The 15,980-nt window shown below is 42.7% G+C and overlaps 1 protein-coding gene and 1 long non-coding RNA gene across 4 annotated transcripts in view; one reads left to right on the plus strand and one right to left on the minus strand.

Annotated features, from left to right (window-relative positions):
- The window catches only part of ADAMTS18 (ADAM metallopeptidase with thrombospondin type 1 motif 18), an 83,564-nt gene extending 75,620 nt beyond the window's left edge, over positions 1-7,944 (plus strand). For both annotated transcript variants that reach the window (XM_075101335.1, XM_075101336.1), the window contains 3 exons: positions 303-512; positions 1,943-2,090; positions 5,807-7,944. In XM_075101335.1, the coding sequence (XP_074957436.1) occupies positions 303-512; positions 1,943-2,090; positions 5,807-5,922 (474 nt within the window). In that variant the 3' untranslated portion in view covers positions 5,923-7,944. The remainder of the gene's footprint in view (positions 1-302; positions 513-1,942; positions 2,091-5,806) is intronic.
- LOC142060948 (uncharacterized) overlaps positions 2,000-15,980 on the minus strand; it is a 32,100-nt gene continuing 18,119 nt past the window's right edge. The window contains exons 2-3 of one of the 2 annotated variants that reach the window (XR_012661990.1): positions 5,780-5,864; positions 2,000-2,078 (exon numbers count right to left, since the gene is read on the minus strand). This is a non-coding gene — a long non-coding RNA (uncharacterized LOC142060948). Of the gene's footprint in view, positions 2,079-3,858; positions 3,969-5,779; positions 5,865-15,980 lie in introns of those variants that run through there. The other variant, XR_012661991.1, reaches the window with a different exon arrangement.

The following is a 15,980-nucleotide window of genomic DNA, read 5'->3' on the forward strand; positions in this document are numbered from 1 at the left end:
ACCATGTGGGGGAGAGAAAGCTGAGCTGTCATTTGAAAATCAGGTGTTGTAGGCAAGCTGCTATAAAAACACAATTCTTTACATCCAGATGTAGTTAGATGTACCCTGATGTCTTTGTTTTTCAGGACTTTCACTGACTTGGATTCCTATTTAAGCTTACACATTATGGAACATGGTCTCTGTGGTTTTAGTTATATAATGCTTCTGTAGCTTCGCAGAATCTGGGGTCTCGTACACATAGCACATCCTCCTTTATCTGAATGTGTTTCTGTAGATTTAAGAGGTATCCTTTGCCTCCACAGTGCTCAGCCTCCTGTGGCCCAGGTGTACAGAAGCGAGAACTAAACTGCGGTGAGAAAAGCATCCACGGGAAATTGATCACCTTTCCTCAGAGAAGATGTAGAAACATCAAGAAACCAAACGCCGACCTGGAAGAAGCTTGTAACAATGGACCCTGTCCATCACAAACATATAAAGTGGTGTCTGGCTGGTACTCCTCACCCTGGCAGCAGGTAGGAATGGGAAACTTTCTGCCCTCTCTGCCCCTGTCCCAGCTAGCACCCTTTCTCCAGCACTATTTCATGCCTTGGCTTTTACAGAGTTTACAAAAGGAGCACGTTTCTCTACACAGTAGCTCGAGTAGCATCCCCTAGTGCTTTTCACTACACAACATTAAAGAACAAAACAACTGCAACGTGACTGCTGACTCTTGGACAGAGTATCCACCGTAACTAGAAGGGGAGGTTGAAGTGCCGGGCTTAGAGAGCACCATACCTAGAAAAGCTGTGGTATCATATGCCACCGAATGGACACTAGCTGGAGTGGCACAGACACCTGGTGGGTGTAAAATATCAAAGACCACACCACTGTGACTTCAGGGCAGTGTGAGTCCAAGTTACCTAGATTAAGCTAGCTCCAGTCTTACACTGTGCCATGGTCAAACGTCCGATTGTGCGGAGGCGGTATCTCCAGTACTAACAGTCCACAGGTGTCTCCTGCATGTAGCCATTCCCTAAAGAAGGTTGCACCGCTCAGCCACTGAAACATGATGCAGCTGGTCCACATCCGTCATTTGCTTTGGTGCAGCTCATTACTTTCCGCTAAAACTGAAGAATGTCACCTAAAATTGTTATTCATGCTTGAGAGGCACTATAGTCCATGTTCATTTTCCAACGCTTTCTTCTCAGTCTTGTTCAAAATGCACTGTGGTTGAACTATTACATATCTATATGCACAACGTATTTGAGCATCTGCACAGATTCCTTGGAATTCCCTAAATACTATGATTAATTATGGGATCAGTCTGTATTTGTTTCTACATTCTTGCAAACAAGCTTCTGTATTTCTGGAACTTATCTACTTTATGAGTCACATATCAGCGACACACACTCATTTAATAACATTTACATGAAACAATGTATGCCTGACAATTGTAATCAGATGAAAATGATCACATTTATCTTAAAGACAACTTTTCATGAAACACATACAAGTAAAAGGCTTGTTCATTTTAAAATACTCCATAGATCTTCCTGAAAACGCATAGTGTTTTTCCCCAGATACTGCCATAATTATGGTTCCAATGGGAGTTTTATCTCTGGTCAGACAGCAGGATTGGGCCCAGAGGCTCAGAGTTCAAAAGAGGTCAGAACAGACAATCAAGAACAGGTTTTCTAAAATGTTCAGTTTCTGTCTCGATGCCTAAGTAAGGAACCAAATTTTCAGCTGAGTCCTTAAAAACCAAACTTTCAGAAGGAAGAACAGATGCACGCATCTTTGAAAAGTTGCCTCATGGGGGTTGCTGAACAGCAACACATCCGACCCTGACCTCTCTCTCTTTGAAAGTCTCATCCAAAGCTCTTGAAAGTTACTCCTTGGCTTTCATGGGCTCCCAGAGAGTCTCTGCAACAAAAGATGGCTTTTACGTTTTTCTTCTCTACAGTGTACAGTAACATGTGGAGGGGGAGTGCAAACCCGGAGCGTACAGTGCCTGCGCCACGGAAGACCAGCTTCAGGGTGCTTGCCCCATCAGAAACCAGCAGTCCTGAGAGCCTGCAACACTAACTTCTGCCCCGTCCCTGTGAAAAGAGGTAAAGTTCAGCTCTACACGCTGCAGCAGGGTTGGTTGCTTAGGGCTCTATATCCAGCAAAAATCACCCTTTCCAGCTACACCCATTGAAGATTAGTATTTGGCGCCTCCCTTCAGAAATGATTTTTTCTCAGACTTTCCAGCTTTACAGTTACTCTCTGACACTACAGCATCTCTCTTCTCAAAGTGAACCCTCTTACAGCAGACTTGAGAGAATAATTGTGTCATTGTGAGATTTTAAAAACAGAGGTATGTTAAAAAACCAAAAGCGTGACAAAAAGTTATGCCATTTGGTTCTGAGCTGCATCTCTATACTATCTTCTTGAAAAAACCAGAAGCATCCTATGCTGGTAGTGTTTTCTGCTTAACAATAGCAACTTTTGAACTAAGCAATACGAACTTGTCATTTATTTTTAGTTTTTTGAAGCCTGCCCAAGCTTCAGATTGCACCCATATCCTGGAAGTCCAAAAATGCTTTGTCTAGAATGTACTTTCTCTTCATACTGCTTCTGATCAGTGTATGATGTGCAGTCAGGGAACAAGAAATTAAGCTCTGTCCCCACTTGGATGTCTACTGTATCCCTCTCCACCTCTTCAGTGTGTTTTGCAATTCTGGAGGAGCAGGAGGAGCAAGAGGGTTTGTGTCACTCTGAATGACAGAATAGGAATTCTCTCAGAACCACCACAGAGAGTTGCATTAGCCCTGTCCCAGGTATTTGCTTACAAGCTGGTTACAGTTTGTGAGCCCTTCTTAACTGCAGAGAAAAAGCTCATGGAGTCCAGCTTTGTCCCATGTAACACTAGTTACCAAGGTATGCTAAAGCACTTTAAACATTAACTTTCAAAATACCATACATTAACTGCGTTGTTACCATTTTAAAACTGGGAGCTGAAAGTAACCTGTATAAAACTTAGGCCGAATTGCAAGAGAAAGGTAGTAATAGAATTGGGAGCAAAGGTCACGCTCTGACCCTGTATCTTGTAAATTGACATTAGCCAACCACCCTTCTCATCTGTACCGACTCCTGGCATCCACCGCGCACAGAAACCCTGTAAAACCCAGTGATACCTTAGCAGACCATTCTATTGCACCGATGCAGATTAGCCAACCAATGTAGCGGGGGACCTGAATCCAAACACGGATATATAGATGAAATGGTCCTAAAAGGGATAAGTAAATAGTTCTGCTGGTTTTTATAAGTAAATGTTCTTAACACTTCAAATTAACCTTTGTAAAAAGTTCTGCTGTACTTTGGAGTTTCTGTGCTACATCCTTTTCCGTCACGATACAGCAAGCACTTTTCTTTCACCCCTGCCTTCCTCTACTATATTTCATGTCTGGACTAATGTCTGTTATTAATTTTGGCCTTGGCTTGTTTCGCTCTCTCCTCACATCTGCAGAAGCCCTTTCCCCTTTATTATAACTGGGTCGTTGGGCTCTAGAGATCAATTATCTCTTCACTGCTCTCTAACTTTCTGTCTCAACCAGCAAAAAGAGAGGGAACCAGCTGTGCTGGAGTTACATTGAAGCAAATCAGTCTCTATTATCAACCATGCAGCTCCAGCTCAGTGATCACAGTCCAGAAATTAATGTTTCAGGGAGAGTTCACACACTTTCCTAGACAAACTGGGTCATTTCCACCCCTCTGTTAGATGCAGTTACGGTCACCGTAACTCCGAGTAAACCCAACTGCTTAAAATGAATGAAAATTTAAACAACGTATAAATACTCGAGTAAATAGAAATAAGGAACTGACCGCCTGATCCACATCCATTGAAGTTTGGGGGACTCTTTGTGTTCATTCCAATGGTCCTTGGATTAGGTCCCAAGAGTAAAGTTTTCGGCCATACCTCTGTAATGTTAGTGTTGCACTCTGATCTTCAAAAGGGGCGTAAAGATTTATTAACATTTGCCTCCTCAGTGCTTATAAATTTTTTTAAACTATAATTCGTAATTTTTGAAAATTCACCCTTCCAAGGCAGGAGAGATTCCTTCTGACTGAGACCACATTTCCTCACTTTGTGCTGTGCATGTTTTTAATCTGCTGTCTGCTTTGGGTCCTCCCAAGGGCAAGTTCCGTCTGGTGGATGGTAGGTGAAGTAACGTGAAAGCTGGGGCTGAACTCCCAGTTTCACCCCTGCTGACTCCCAGCTAAGAATAGACAGGCAATGCTGTGGAGCGGGAAGGCTGCCGCTCGGCTCGGAGCTTCCTAGCTCCTGGACAACTCTTTGTTCAAGGACAGAATTTTCTTTGCGTAACATTAGCATTTTCAGACAGGCTTATGGTGTTAAAAACTGAGGAATAAAATGTAATCTTTTTTAAAAATATTGCTATTAAATCTTTCCTTACACATGCAAAAAATTTGAGGGTGATAAATGTACACAAAGTCACCTTAGTCATCATATAAAAGGGAATCAAAAAAAACAAAGTGGTGACGAACCAAAGAAGTTCCTACAGAGAGATGGAGGTGAATCCTGGCCCACAGAATATGAAGAAGTTGTCTGTGCTATGCGAGGGAGCATTTGTCTGCCGTGACTCAACTTAGCTGATCTGAGAACGCAGACAACAGTGGCTGGATTTTTCTTCACTGTCTCCTTGTAAATTCCTTTTATTGACCATGTAAACAGTAGTTCCAAGAGTCGAATGGAATCTTTTCCCATGCTCACAGGAGATTTCAGTTTAGCTATAAATTTTGCTAAACCTCATTTAAATGTCTTACTGCTCTCTCAGACATGGTGAATTTGTTTATAAATCATCCATATGAATCATCACTCTGCTCTTTTAAAGAAACATAAAGCATCCACTACAAAACTGCAGAAAGGAGCAGCTATGAAATGTTTTTAAAGTGACCGGGCTGTGTGTATAAATGATGCGCACATAAATTTAAATGAAATAAAATCTTAATTGAAAAATACGGTTTATTTGTATTTGTAGTTAAAAGTTGGGCTTTTCAGAACTAAGAGTTGTCAGCCTGTCTCTTTTCCCACTGCAGTTAATTAAGATTTCACCAACGTGGCATAATCACAGTCTTAAAAGCCCGATTCCTGCCACCTAACTAAAGTGTCTAGGAAGAGAGATTTCTTAGGCTCCCTGCATAGTCAACTGGAGAGGAGTAAGTCCCTCTGGAAGGGGTTGGAACGCAAACACATAGCAGAGCACTTTGCGTGCGTGCGTGGCGTAGGGCCCGCGCACTCAGATCTCCATGCATGTTGTGTGTACACACACATACACTCAATGCTGACATGACTTTGAGGAGCAGATAAACTCCATGTGATGCTGATGGCAACAAGCCATCAGCATCGAGCACGGCGCGGGCTCGATTGTACGAGTGCCTGGCTTTAGAACAACACTTGTAATCAGAGATGAAAACACAGGTGACTTTTTTTATCCTCTGGAGTAGAACTTCCTCCTGTTTCCTGAACCTCAAAGTGTGCCCTAAATGTTTTAATTCTTTTTGCCTCTGACCCTCCTATTTTATTAGCTCTATTGCTATCAAATTAACAAATCTAATCTAACACATTAAACAGCTCTTAACCAATTGAAAAAGAAACAAGTATTTTTGAGATGAAAGCTAGTTCATGTTCCTCTTCTTCGAATTGAGTAACCCATGGTGGTTTTAATACTACCAAACGCATACAAGTATGCAGAACTATTGTCTGACATGTAGACTTGCTAAAACACAGCCTTACCATCTTGCTTGGATTTCTGTCCTTCAGATGATCCTTCCTGTGTGGATTTCTTCACGTGGTGTCATCTGGTACCCCAGCACGGTGTCTGTAACCACAAATTTTATGGCAAGCAATGTTGTAAATCATGCACGAAGAAGAACTGATAGCAGCGTGTTATCTGAACCCTTCAGTGATAGGATTCTCTTCTTCAATTTATGTTGGAATTAACTTTGCTTTGAGGCAAGACATGGTGCCACATAAACCACTGAGGAAGAGACATTTTTTCTAAGGGAATGTCTGAGGTACAGTAATTGTTGGCTGTGTGTTGAAAAAGGAATGTTTCTTTCTTTTTTTTTCTCTATTTGCTGACCTCACTGAAGTACAGGGTACTGCGGATCACTTGAACACTGAGGCTCGAGAGGCAGTTCTTCTTTCTTTAAAAGTGTCATTTTGCACTGTCTTATGTTATGAGGAAGAAATTAAGGCAAGGAAGCCTTTTCTGGCTAATTTACCAGAACACAAAGCAAAAGAGTTTGGGAGCTCAAGGAGGAAGGTTACAGCGTGGCAGCATGACAGATCCCACTACGAAAAGTGCTTCTTTTCATATCTTTTATGATGCTGTCATCCCAGGGTAAGGGAGCTGTTTACTGCCACTTTCACAGACAGACATTGGAACAGCTGTTGTTTGGAGAATGCAGCGTCACACGTGTGACCACAAGAAGTAAATAGTGCACTACAAAGATATATGGTGCTTCTCTGTTAGACTTGCTGCTGGAAAAGCAAGTTTTGCATCATGCTAATGTTTTTATTGTTTTGAAGAATTCATTTTCTGCTTTGTGTAGAAACTCAGAGGTGGTTAACTAGTAACTTGAAATGTATTCCTAGAAATATTCAGCATTAGAATATTTGGACTTTTAATATTGCTGTGCTACAAGTAAAATAGAATTTCATATTTCAACTAACTCAAGGAACTCAGATTTATTGAGCTCAATGGATATGTTTTCAACTTTCTAAGCTCATTAGATATGTAATTTTAAAATTTAAACTTGCTATTTTAAAGTAGTTTTTTTCAGAAGCTAGCTTGTTTGAATGACAAGATACTGAAGAATGTCTTCCTTTTAATCTCAAATCTCTCTGCAAATTCTGATTCATCCGTTACCCAAAGGCAATAACAAGAATATTACAGTCCATTAATTCATGCTAAACTTCTCTAAATAGTTATTTATTCACACAGTTTATATGAAAAGAAATAAAAAGATAAGTGAATTATTTACTCTAACCAAATAAAAGTCAATTTTATTTTTATACATTCTCCTAATACTTTTCTTTAGTTCAGAATCCACCAGCAAACAAAAGAAATCTAAACAGAATATTTGTGAGCATTCAGTATCGAGATGTTCGGTGACACTCTGTATCAACTGCTACAATTTAAAAAGGTCCTGCATTGAAAAAATACCCAACGTATTTGCCAAACCCATTCTGAGACAGAGCTGGGTTCTACTGTAATTTTCTGGGGAATGCCTACAAGGGACATATTTATCTAATTCCACCCAATCCCACAACTTCGTTTGATGAATGTAGTTCAGTTTTGCTGTTTTTTTAAAGTATCGTTTCAGTGTTAAGATTAGCCAGCTCAGCACTAATGCCAGACAGTGGTCACTTAAAATTAGCAGTTCCTTTTGCAACAATTTAAATTAAAAACATGTATTCTATGATACTTCAAGACATGATGACTGGAAACATATCTTAACCCACACCGCTCTGTCTTGATATTGGACATCATGTAATTATAACCTTTTTTTCTAGGAAAACGACAAGGGCTTTTTTGTTTTGTTTTTATAATTGTGTCCTTTTTATTATTTGATGTAAAATAATTAATTTATTAATGCATAACTTTTCCTTTATATTTCTTTGCTCACTTCCTTAAGTGACAACTGAGGAAAGAAAATGGTAGTGTCACAAAGTATGAATTATGGTGTAAAAAAGCAAAAAATATAAGTGTAATATTTAATTATTTTATAAGCTGTGTAATAAAGTACTCTAACTGTTTCATTATATTTGGAATTGTAAAATTCTTGAATAAAATACGGAGGTTATAAGTAAATATCAGGTACTATAAGTGGTGTATGCATTCATTCGCATTTGTGTCGATTGTCCCTCAGTATATTTAAGTAAAACATTATCCTGTTTTCATCTGCTACGTAATTGGCCGACGTCTGCGACTCTGGGCCTGTGCCAGTTCTGTGGAGGGGCAGCGACAAAAGCTGCCCACAAGAAAAGCCTGTTCTCTGGGGCAGTGGAAATTTAGCCACCAGAGCCAAGTGTGACCTCTGCCTAACCATGCCCCGACCATTCAGGTCTTGTATGGGTTAATATTGGCGGGGGAACCCTCGAAACAGTAGATTTGAGTGTTAACAAGCCATTATGATGAATGGGATGGAGGTCATTCCTTTCAGGCACTCAAAGTCAGGCGTATGTGCTAAGGTCATGTGAAACTCCGCTACTTTTGAAGGTCCCATTATACTGGCAATTGAGGAATGCACGACTGGTTATTCAACAGAGTGAATATATTGTAGTTGCCTTTTAAGAGCAGAAGATGTTTCTCATTTGAATGACTACCCGACCATTGAAGCAGCTGGCTCGGATTGTGCCCATTTCAGGCACAAAAAGTCAAAAGGGACAACACGTCATGGTTTTATTTTCATAACAACACAAAAGCTAAGTTACACAAAAGTACAGTTGCCCCCCCTATGTGCAAGCCAAAACTGACTGTTGCGTCTTCCACCAAAGACAGCGGAAACTTGTGTATCACAGAACCAGCATGATTCTCCCCTGCATGTATTTATCTGCAAGGTGGTTTGCAAGGTAAGAAGCCTCATTCAACACAGCATTAGGTTTTACAGCTTCTCCCATGTGCCTGGGGGAACTTTATTTTTGTAAAAATGACTCAGCTAAGACGTTTCCAGGCCAATCCCTAGTAGGGACTACATTGAATCACTGGATCATTTTATACATATATTCTGTAACACATATTTGCCACTTGTCCCTTCATTCACCATCACTCAGCTCTCTAACAGCAAGCTGCTTAGAGTATTGTTGATAGGAAATGCTGAGCATGCTTCTGACTTACAGTATAATCTAGGAGGTGATAATATGCAATGGATCAGTCTGCTCCCGAAGGATTGCCAGCAAGCGCCCTTCTGAACATGATTTGGGCTAGTGATTTAAATAATTAATATGCCCACACAAGAATTCAGATTCTGAACTGCTTTGTGTTCTGGGCTAGAATTTTGGAATTAAAATGAGCTGACAGTTGTCAGTGAATTACAGTGTTGGAGATGGATGTTGAAAGAGGAACTATTGCATAAAGACGTGCTATTGTGTGGTTGGATCAACCCCAAGTCCACAACTTTTATTGCTGAGCCCTTACAACGATATTTGGTATACAAAGCTTGGCAGTTTTCTAGAAGTATATTGCTGCAAGGCTCACTTTATAAAGCAGAATGGGGTCTTTTCACAAAGGACTAGCTCTGTTTCCTGTAGTCAGATTTCATCACTCAGGTAAAGGATGCATCTGCCTAAAACTCAAACAGATATTTAATGAATGGCTTGATTGTGTAAATCAAACTCAACTACATCGGATGCCCAGAAGATATGAAATGCTGGAGACAAACGAACGTTTCACTGCATGTGGTTTTATGGTAACATGATCCACACCCCATATTTCCCTTATTTTTCAGCAAATCCTATTCAAAAGCATCAATAAAATAAATTAACATTATTACTTCTATTGTAATAGAAGTCCAACCCTACTGAGTCACTGGGATCCCATTGTGCACAACACTGTGTACACACTTCAGAAAAGGCTTACAGCCCTGGGTGTACAGCAAGACACAATAGGAAAAGAATACGTTAATAGTGAGCTCATTGTGATTAGGAGAAAAAGCGTTGCTCGTGGCTCACTGGCTGGACAATGCAGAACGCTTCAAAAGCAGCTCCACGAGGGTAAGATCTGAAAGAGCAATACTGAGGAACTTTATCTTGACTCTGTTTCGAAAGCAAACGCTGAGCACTGCCGAGGCCTGAGAGGCTAGTAGAGGGGACAGGCAGCAGGGAAGCTGAGATACAGCAGAACGAATCAAAACCGAGGTGTGGTCGACGCTGAGTGGTAACCCAGATAGTGACTATCATGAGAGGAAAGCAATACATATGAATCAATCTAACTGTTAGCCTGGCAGTTAGCAGGGACTGCAGAGATGTGAGTTTCTGGCAAGGCAGTATGTCTTCTTTCCATCAAAAAATGTTCTGAAATAAGGACATGCAGCTGCTAGAAAATACCTTAAATTCCTCCCCAGCCAATAATGTATGAACATCAGCCAAATCAAGCTGACCTTCCTGTCTACTTCCTACACACTGTGCACCACTATCACTTCATCCCCTGCTCTTCAGAATGAAGATCATTCTGTCTCGGTCTCTGATCATCGGTCTCGTCTGGAGTGTGTCCTTCAAGGTATATCACATTCCGAAGTTCTTCACCTTGCAGCTTACAAATAGCACCTGCTTCCCACAAGAACAGGCAGTGACAGACTGGTAGCAGGGCGTAGTGATTCGCAGACCTGCACTGCAAATGCCACGGATGCGGGTTGTTACGTACAGCGTTTGTTTTGCATTGCCCAAGGGAAGTCATTGCCTCTGCCGTGGGTAGAGGTAATCAGAAGCACCCTCTGGCCCAAAGAGCTTGCCTTCTAAGAGCCAGCGCACACCAGACGGGGCTAAGGCAAGCACTGTACTCATTTTGCAGGAGAGATATTGGGGCAAAACCAGGCTGAATGTCCCAGATGGGCTTACCTAGAGACAAAACCTGAATTTCTCAATTCACATTGTGATGTAGTAACATCAAACTCATGCTCCCTGAAGAAAAGCATCTATCATGGGAGATATACTTCAAAATACGAAATATTTTAAGTACTTTCTTTCAATAATAAGTAGTATTCAGTTATAAACAGAATCTGTTTTAATTTCTGGATTCTGGCAATGGAAGCAGGAACCTTCGGCTAAGTCCTACCTTCCAGGCTTGCTTTCTAAGCATTAAATCAAGCTATTGTCACCATACATTTCAACCCTAACACTGCTGTGTGATTTCTCCAACTTAAGATAGACCTTTAGTATCCCTTAGGTGACTTGGGATGCCAAGTATTAATTTATTATGTTCTGTTGTGATAACGTTCACTAATCCTTTCATAATAACATACGAGAGCTGACAAAAAAGCTCATTCAAAAAGAATATGAAAGGGTTTATAATGGAAATGTTTACTCATTAATTTCTTACCTGTGGGAATAAAACACATTTCAGAGAAAATCACACACAAGAACTCCCTCTCTGGGATCTTCACCTCTCACATCACCATAATATCTGACCTAGGTCTGTCTAATAGGAGAGACTGAAGGCATTCTCCCTAAAGCAGGAATCCTCTGCCAACACTCCTGTGCTTCCATGGAAATAATGTCCCTCTACTAGCTCTATTTAGGTTATAGGTGAAGAGATTCGGGGTATCTGCAGAATTCAACAGTTGTTCTTGTACAAAACACTCAGTGCTATCTAGCACGCCCTTTCTGACCAACTGTCACAGTGCTCTGAGCACGGTAATGTATTACAGCCATCCTCATTGCTCACCTCGGACACCGTGATGATCCCCAGGATTCCTGCAGAGCTCAAGCAGAGGGGGGCACCTGAACACAGAAGTGGCTATCTTTTCCTTCCGTAAGAAAGATGAGGGAAAATGCTGTGAATGTTTTCCCTGGCTGCAGTTATGACTCGTCTCACAGAAAAAGCCATGTTGGTGCAATACGTTCCCCAGAGCACTAGAACTCACATTTCCATGTTGTATATTCAAAGTAACTGTTGAGCAAGTAAAAGGTTGCTGAGGTCTCTGTTTCCTCAAAATGCACAACCAAAAAATTATTTTTATAAGCTACTAAAAAAAATATTTTGTGGCTTTCATTTTTGGAGGATTTTGATAGCTGAAATATAACTTTTGATTGAAAAAGACAGCATAAGCTTTCTATGTGTATTTTTAATATAGAAACAGATCACCTCACTGATTTTTTTTCCCCCAAATGGTATAAATAGCTAAACCTGCAGAAAGTGCTCATAGATTATTCATTGCACATGACATGTCTCTATTTATCCACAGAAGCTGAATAAGAAGTTTCAATATACAAATCATTTCACCCTCCACAAAGATACTCCCAAGTCTCTTACAGGAATTTTAACTTTCAAAGAATTTAACTGTACAGCACCCTCCATTGATAGAAAATATTTTAACTGGATGAGAACATTCCATTTCTAGCCAGAGATATTGCCTGTCAGCAAAACATTCATCAGCTCAGGCTTTGTAAAAATACACTGCAAATGCCAAATTGCCCAGAACTACCATGACTTATTCATTCTTGTCTTTGCTGGTGTGTGGGGAAAAGTCAACCAGCACAGACAATAACAGGCTGTAAACGCAGCTCTCTCCAATTCAGTGTAGTATAGACTTCTTCGAACTGTATAATTTACCACAATTTAATTTTGAGGGTTTTGGTGTCCACTTCCAAAATACTAGTTGCAAAACCAAAATTGTATATAAACAAAATGTAACATCTAATTTTAAAAGCATTCAGCTATTGAGTGAGACCATCAGACGGTATATGGGCTACTGTGATATACATCTACCATATTACATCTTCTGAACTTGAATTGGCGTTGTTTCTTGTGGCCAGTTAACATCTAATGCTGAGTTTTTTCTCAGTTGCAATGGAACTTGCCATGAAAATTATGACCTTCTTATAAGTATATTGTTCAGATAAGCATAGAGATTGCTCAAGTGGCAGAAACAGTCAACCAACCTCTGGCTAGACTAGACTTATGTTATATTGGCCACATCGATTCAAGATCATACCAGTGCAGTCTCAGGTAGCTGATATAAAACACTTAACTAAGACACATATACAGATCCACAGAATGGCGGGGGTTGGAAGGGACCTCTGGAAATCATCTCATCCAACCCCCCGCCTGAGCAGGCACACCCAGAGCAGGGGGCACAGGACCGAGTCCAGGTAGGGTTTGAATGTCCCCAGGGAAGGGACTCCACAGACTCTCTGGGCAGCCTGTGCCCCTGCTCTGGCACCTGCACAGGAAAGGGTTTTTTCTCATATTGAGGTGGAGCTTCCTGTGTTCCAATTTGTGCCCATTGCCCCTTCTCCTGTCACTGGGCACTATTGAAAAGAGCCTAGTCACATCATTCTGACACCCACCCTTTAGATATTTATAGGTATTGATGAAATCCCCACTCAGTCTTCTCTTCTCCAGGCTAAACAAACCCATGTCTCTCAGCCTTTCCTCATAAGGGAGATGTTCCAGCCCCCTCATCATCTTGGTAGCTCTCTGCTGGACTTGCTCAAGCAGTTCCCTGTGCTTCTTGAACTGGGGAGCCCAAAACTGGAGACAGCACTCCAGATGTAGCCTCACTAGGGCAGAGCAGAGGGGGAGGATAACCTCCCTCGACCTGCTGGCCACACTCCTTTTAATGCACCCCAGGATACCGTTGGCCTTCTTGGCCACAAGGGCACAGTGCTGGCTCATGGTCAACTTGCTGTCCACCAGCACTCCCAGGGCCTTCTCACCAGAGCTGCTTTCCAGTAGTTCAGCCCCCAACATGTACTGGTGCATGGGGTTGTTCCTCCCCAGGGGCAGGGCCTTGCACTTGCTCTTGTTGGATTCCATCAGGTTCCCCTCGGCCCAGCTCTCCAGCCTGTCCAGGTCTCGCTGGATGGCAGCACAGCCTTCTGGTGTATCAGCCACTCCTCCCAGCTTGGTATCATCAGCAAACTGGCTGAGGGGACACTCTGTCCCATCATCCAGGTCATTGATGAATATGTTGAACAGGACTGGACCCAGCACAAACCCCTGGGGAACACCGCTAGTTAAAGGGCTCCATCCACATTCTGCTCCGTTGATCACAACCCTCCGAGGTCTGTTGTTGAGCCAGTTCTCTGCCCACCTCACTGTCCACTCATCCAACCCACACTTCCTTAGCTTGCCTACGAGGATGTTAGGGGAGACAGTGTTGAATGCCTTACTGAAGTCACGATCGACAACATCCACTGCTCTCCCTTTGCCCACCCAGCCAGTCACACCATCATAGAAGGCTATCAGGTTGGTCAAGCATGATCTTCCCTTGGTGAATCCATGTTGACTGTATTGGATAACCTTCTTTTCCTCTACGTTCCTGGAGATGACCTCCATCACCTTTCCAGGGATGGAGGTGAGGCTGACTGCTCTATAGTTCCCCACATCCTCCTTCTTGCCCTTTTTGAAGATTGGAGTGACATTTGCTTTCCTCCAGTCCTTGGCACTTCTCCTGTCCTCCATGACCTGTCGAAGATGATGGAGGTTGGATTGGCAATAACATCCACCAGCTCCTTCAGCACTCGTGGGTGCATCCCATCGGGGCCCATGGATTTGCAAGGATCCAGTTTGCCTAAATGATCTCTGACCCAATCCTTCTCAATCGATGGAAGTCTTCCTTTCTCCAGATATTTCATCTCTTCTCTGGGGACTGGGATGCCTGACGGCCAGCCGTAGCAGTAAAGACTGAAGCAAAAAAGGCATTCAGTAATTCCACCTTCTCTGCATCCTGCGTTACCAGGGCACCCACCTAGTTCAGCAGTGGGCCCACTGTGTCCCCAGTCTTCCTTTTACTGATGATGTATTTAAAATAGCACTTCTTGTTATCTTTGACACGCATTGCCAGATTTAATTCCAAGTGGGCCTTGGCTTTCCTCGTTGCATCTCTGCATATCCTGACAATATTCCTATATTCCACCCAAGTGGCCAGTCCCTTTTTCAACGTACTGTGAACCTTCCTCTTCCATTTGAGTTTATCTGGGTGCTCTTTGCTCACCCATGCAGGTCTCCTGCCTCCCCTGCCTGATTTCTTCCTCCTGGGGATGCACCGATCTTGAGCTCAGAGGATGTGGTCCTTGAATACTGGCCAGTTCTCTTGGACCCTCCTGCCTTCCAGAGCCCTAGCCCATCAGATTCCTCCTAGCAGGTCTTTGAAGAGACCAAGCTGGCTCTCTTGAAGTCCAAGGTTGTAACCCGACTCATAGCCCTGCTTCTACCTCACAGTATCATGAACTTGACCATCTCATGGTCACTGCAGCCAAGGCTACCCCCAACTCTCACATCCTCAACCAGCCCTTCCTTGTTTCTTAGGATAAGGTCGAGCAGCACATCTTGACTCGTTGGCTCCTCCACCACCTGCATCAAAAAGTTATCCTCGATGCTCTGCAGGAACCTTCTGGATCGTGCAAGGCTCGCTGTGTTGCTTTTCCAGCAAATATCAGGGTGGTTGAAGTCCCCCATGAGAACCAGGGCCTGTGATTGCAAGGCTACTTCCAGCTGTCTGTAGAAGGCTTCATCAACTTCCTCTTCTTGATCAGGTGCCCTGTAGCGAACACCCACAACAGTGTCACCCATATTTGGCTGTCCTTTAATTTTTACCCACAAGCTCTCAACTTGTTCTCCTTCCACTCCAAGGAAGAGCTCAATACATTCCAGTTGCTCCCTCACATAAAGAGCAACTCCCCCACCTTGCTTTGCTGGTCTGTCTTTCCTGAAAAGCCTGTAGCCATCCATGACCACATTCCAGTCATGAGAGCTGTCCCACCATGTCTCTGTAACTGCAATGAGATCGTGGCCCTGCGACTGCACACAGACCTCTAGTTCCTTCTGTTTATTCCCCATGCTGTATGCGTTGGTGTACAGGTATTTCAGAAAGGTGCTTGAGCACACAGGTTTCCCCAGAGGGGTGTACGAGGACCCACTACAGCCATGCAAACCCTTGAGGTGGTTGGTCTCCTGGTTGCCACTGCATGAGGCCACTACGGCACATTTATCAGTGCTCAGGTTGTCCTGTCTTATTCCCCCATTCTGTGTGATGGCATTAGCGTTGCCAGTTTGTCCCCCTCCCCCCAAGTTCCTCAGTTTAAAGCCCTCCTCACCAAGTTTGCCAGTCTTCTGCCAAGGATTCCCTTGTCCCTTCCGGACAGGTGGAGTCCATCCCTCCCTAGCAGCCCATGGTTGTTGAAGAACGTCCCGTTGTCATAAAAGCCAAATTTACCATCTAGCACACTCATCAGCCATTTTATTTATTCCTTAGCACAGTGTTTCTGC

This window comes from Phalacrocorax aristotelis, chromosome 8 (genome assembly GCF_949628215.1).
Source record: "Phalacrocorax aristotelis chromosome 8, bGulAri2.1, whole genome shotgun sequence".
NCBI classification, from domain to species: Eukaryota; Metazoa; Chordata; class Aves; order Suliformes; family Phalacrocoracidae; genus Phalacrocorax; species Phalacrocorax aristotelis.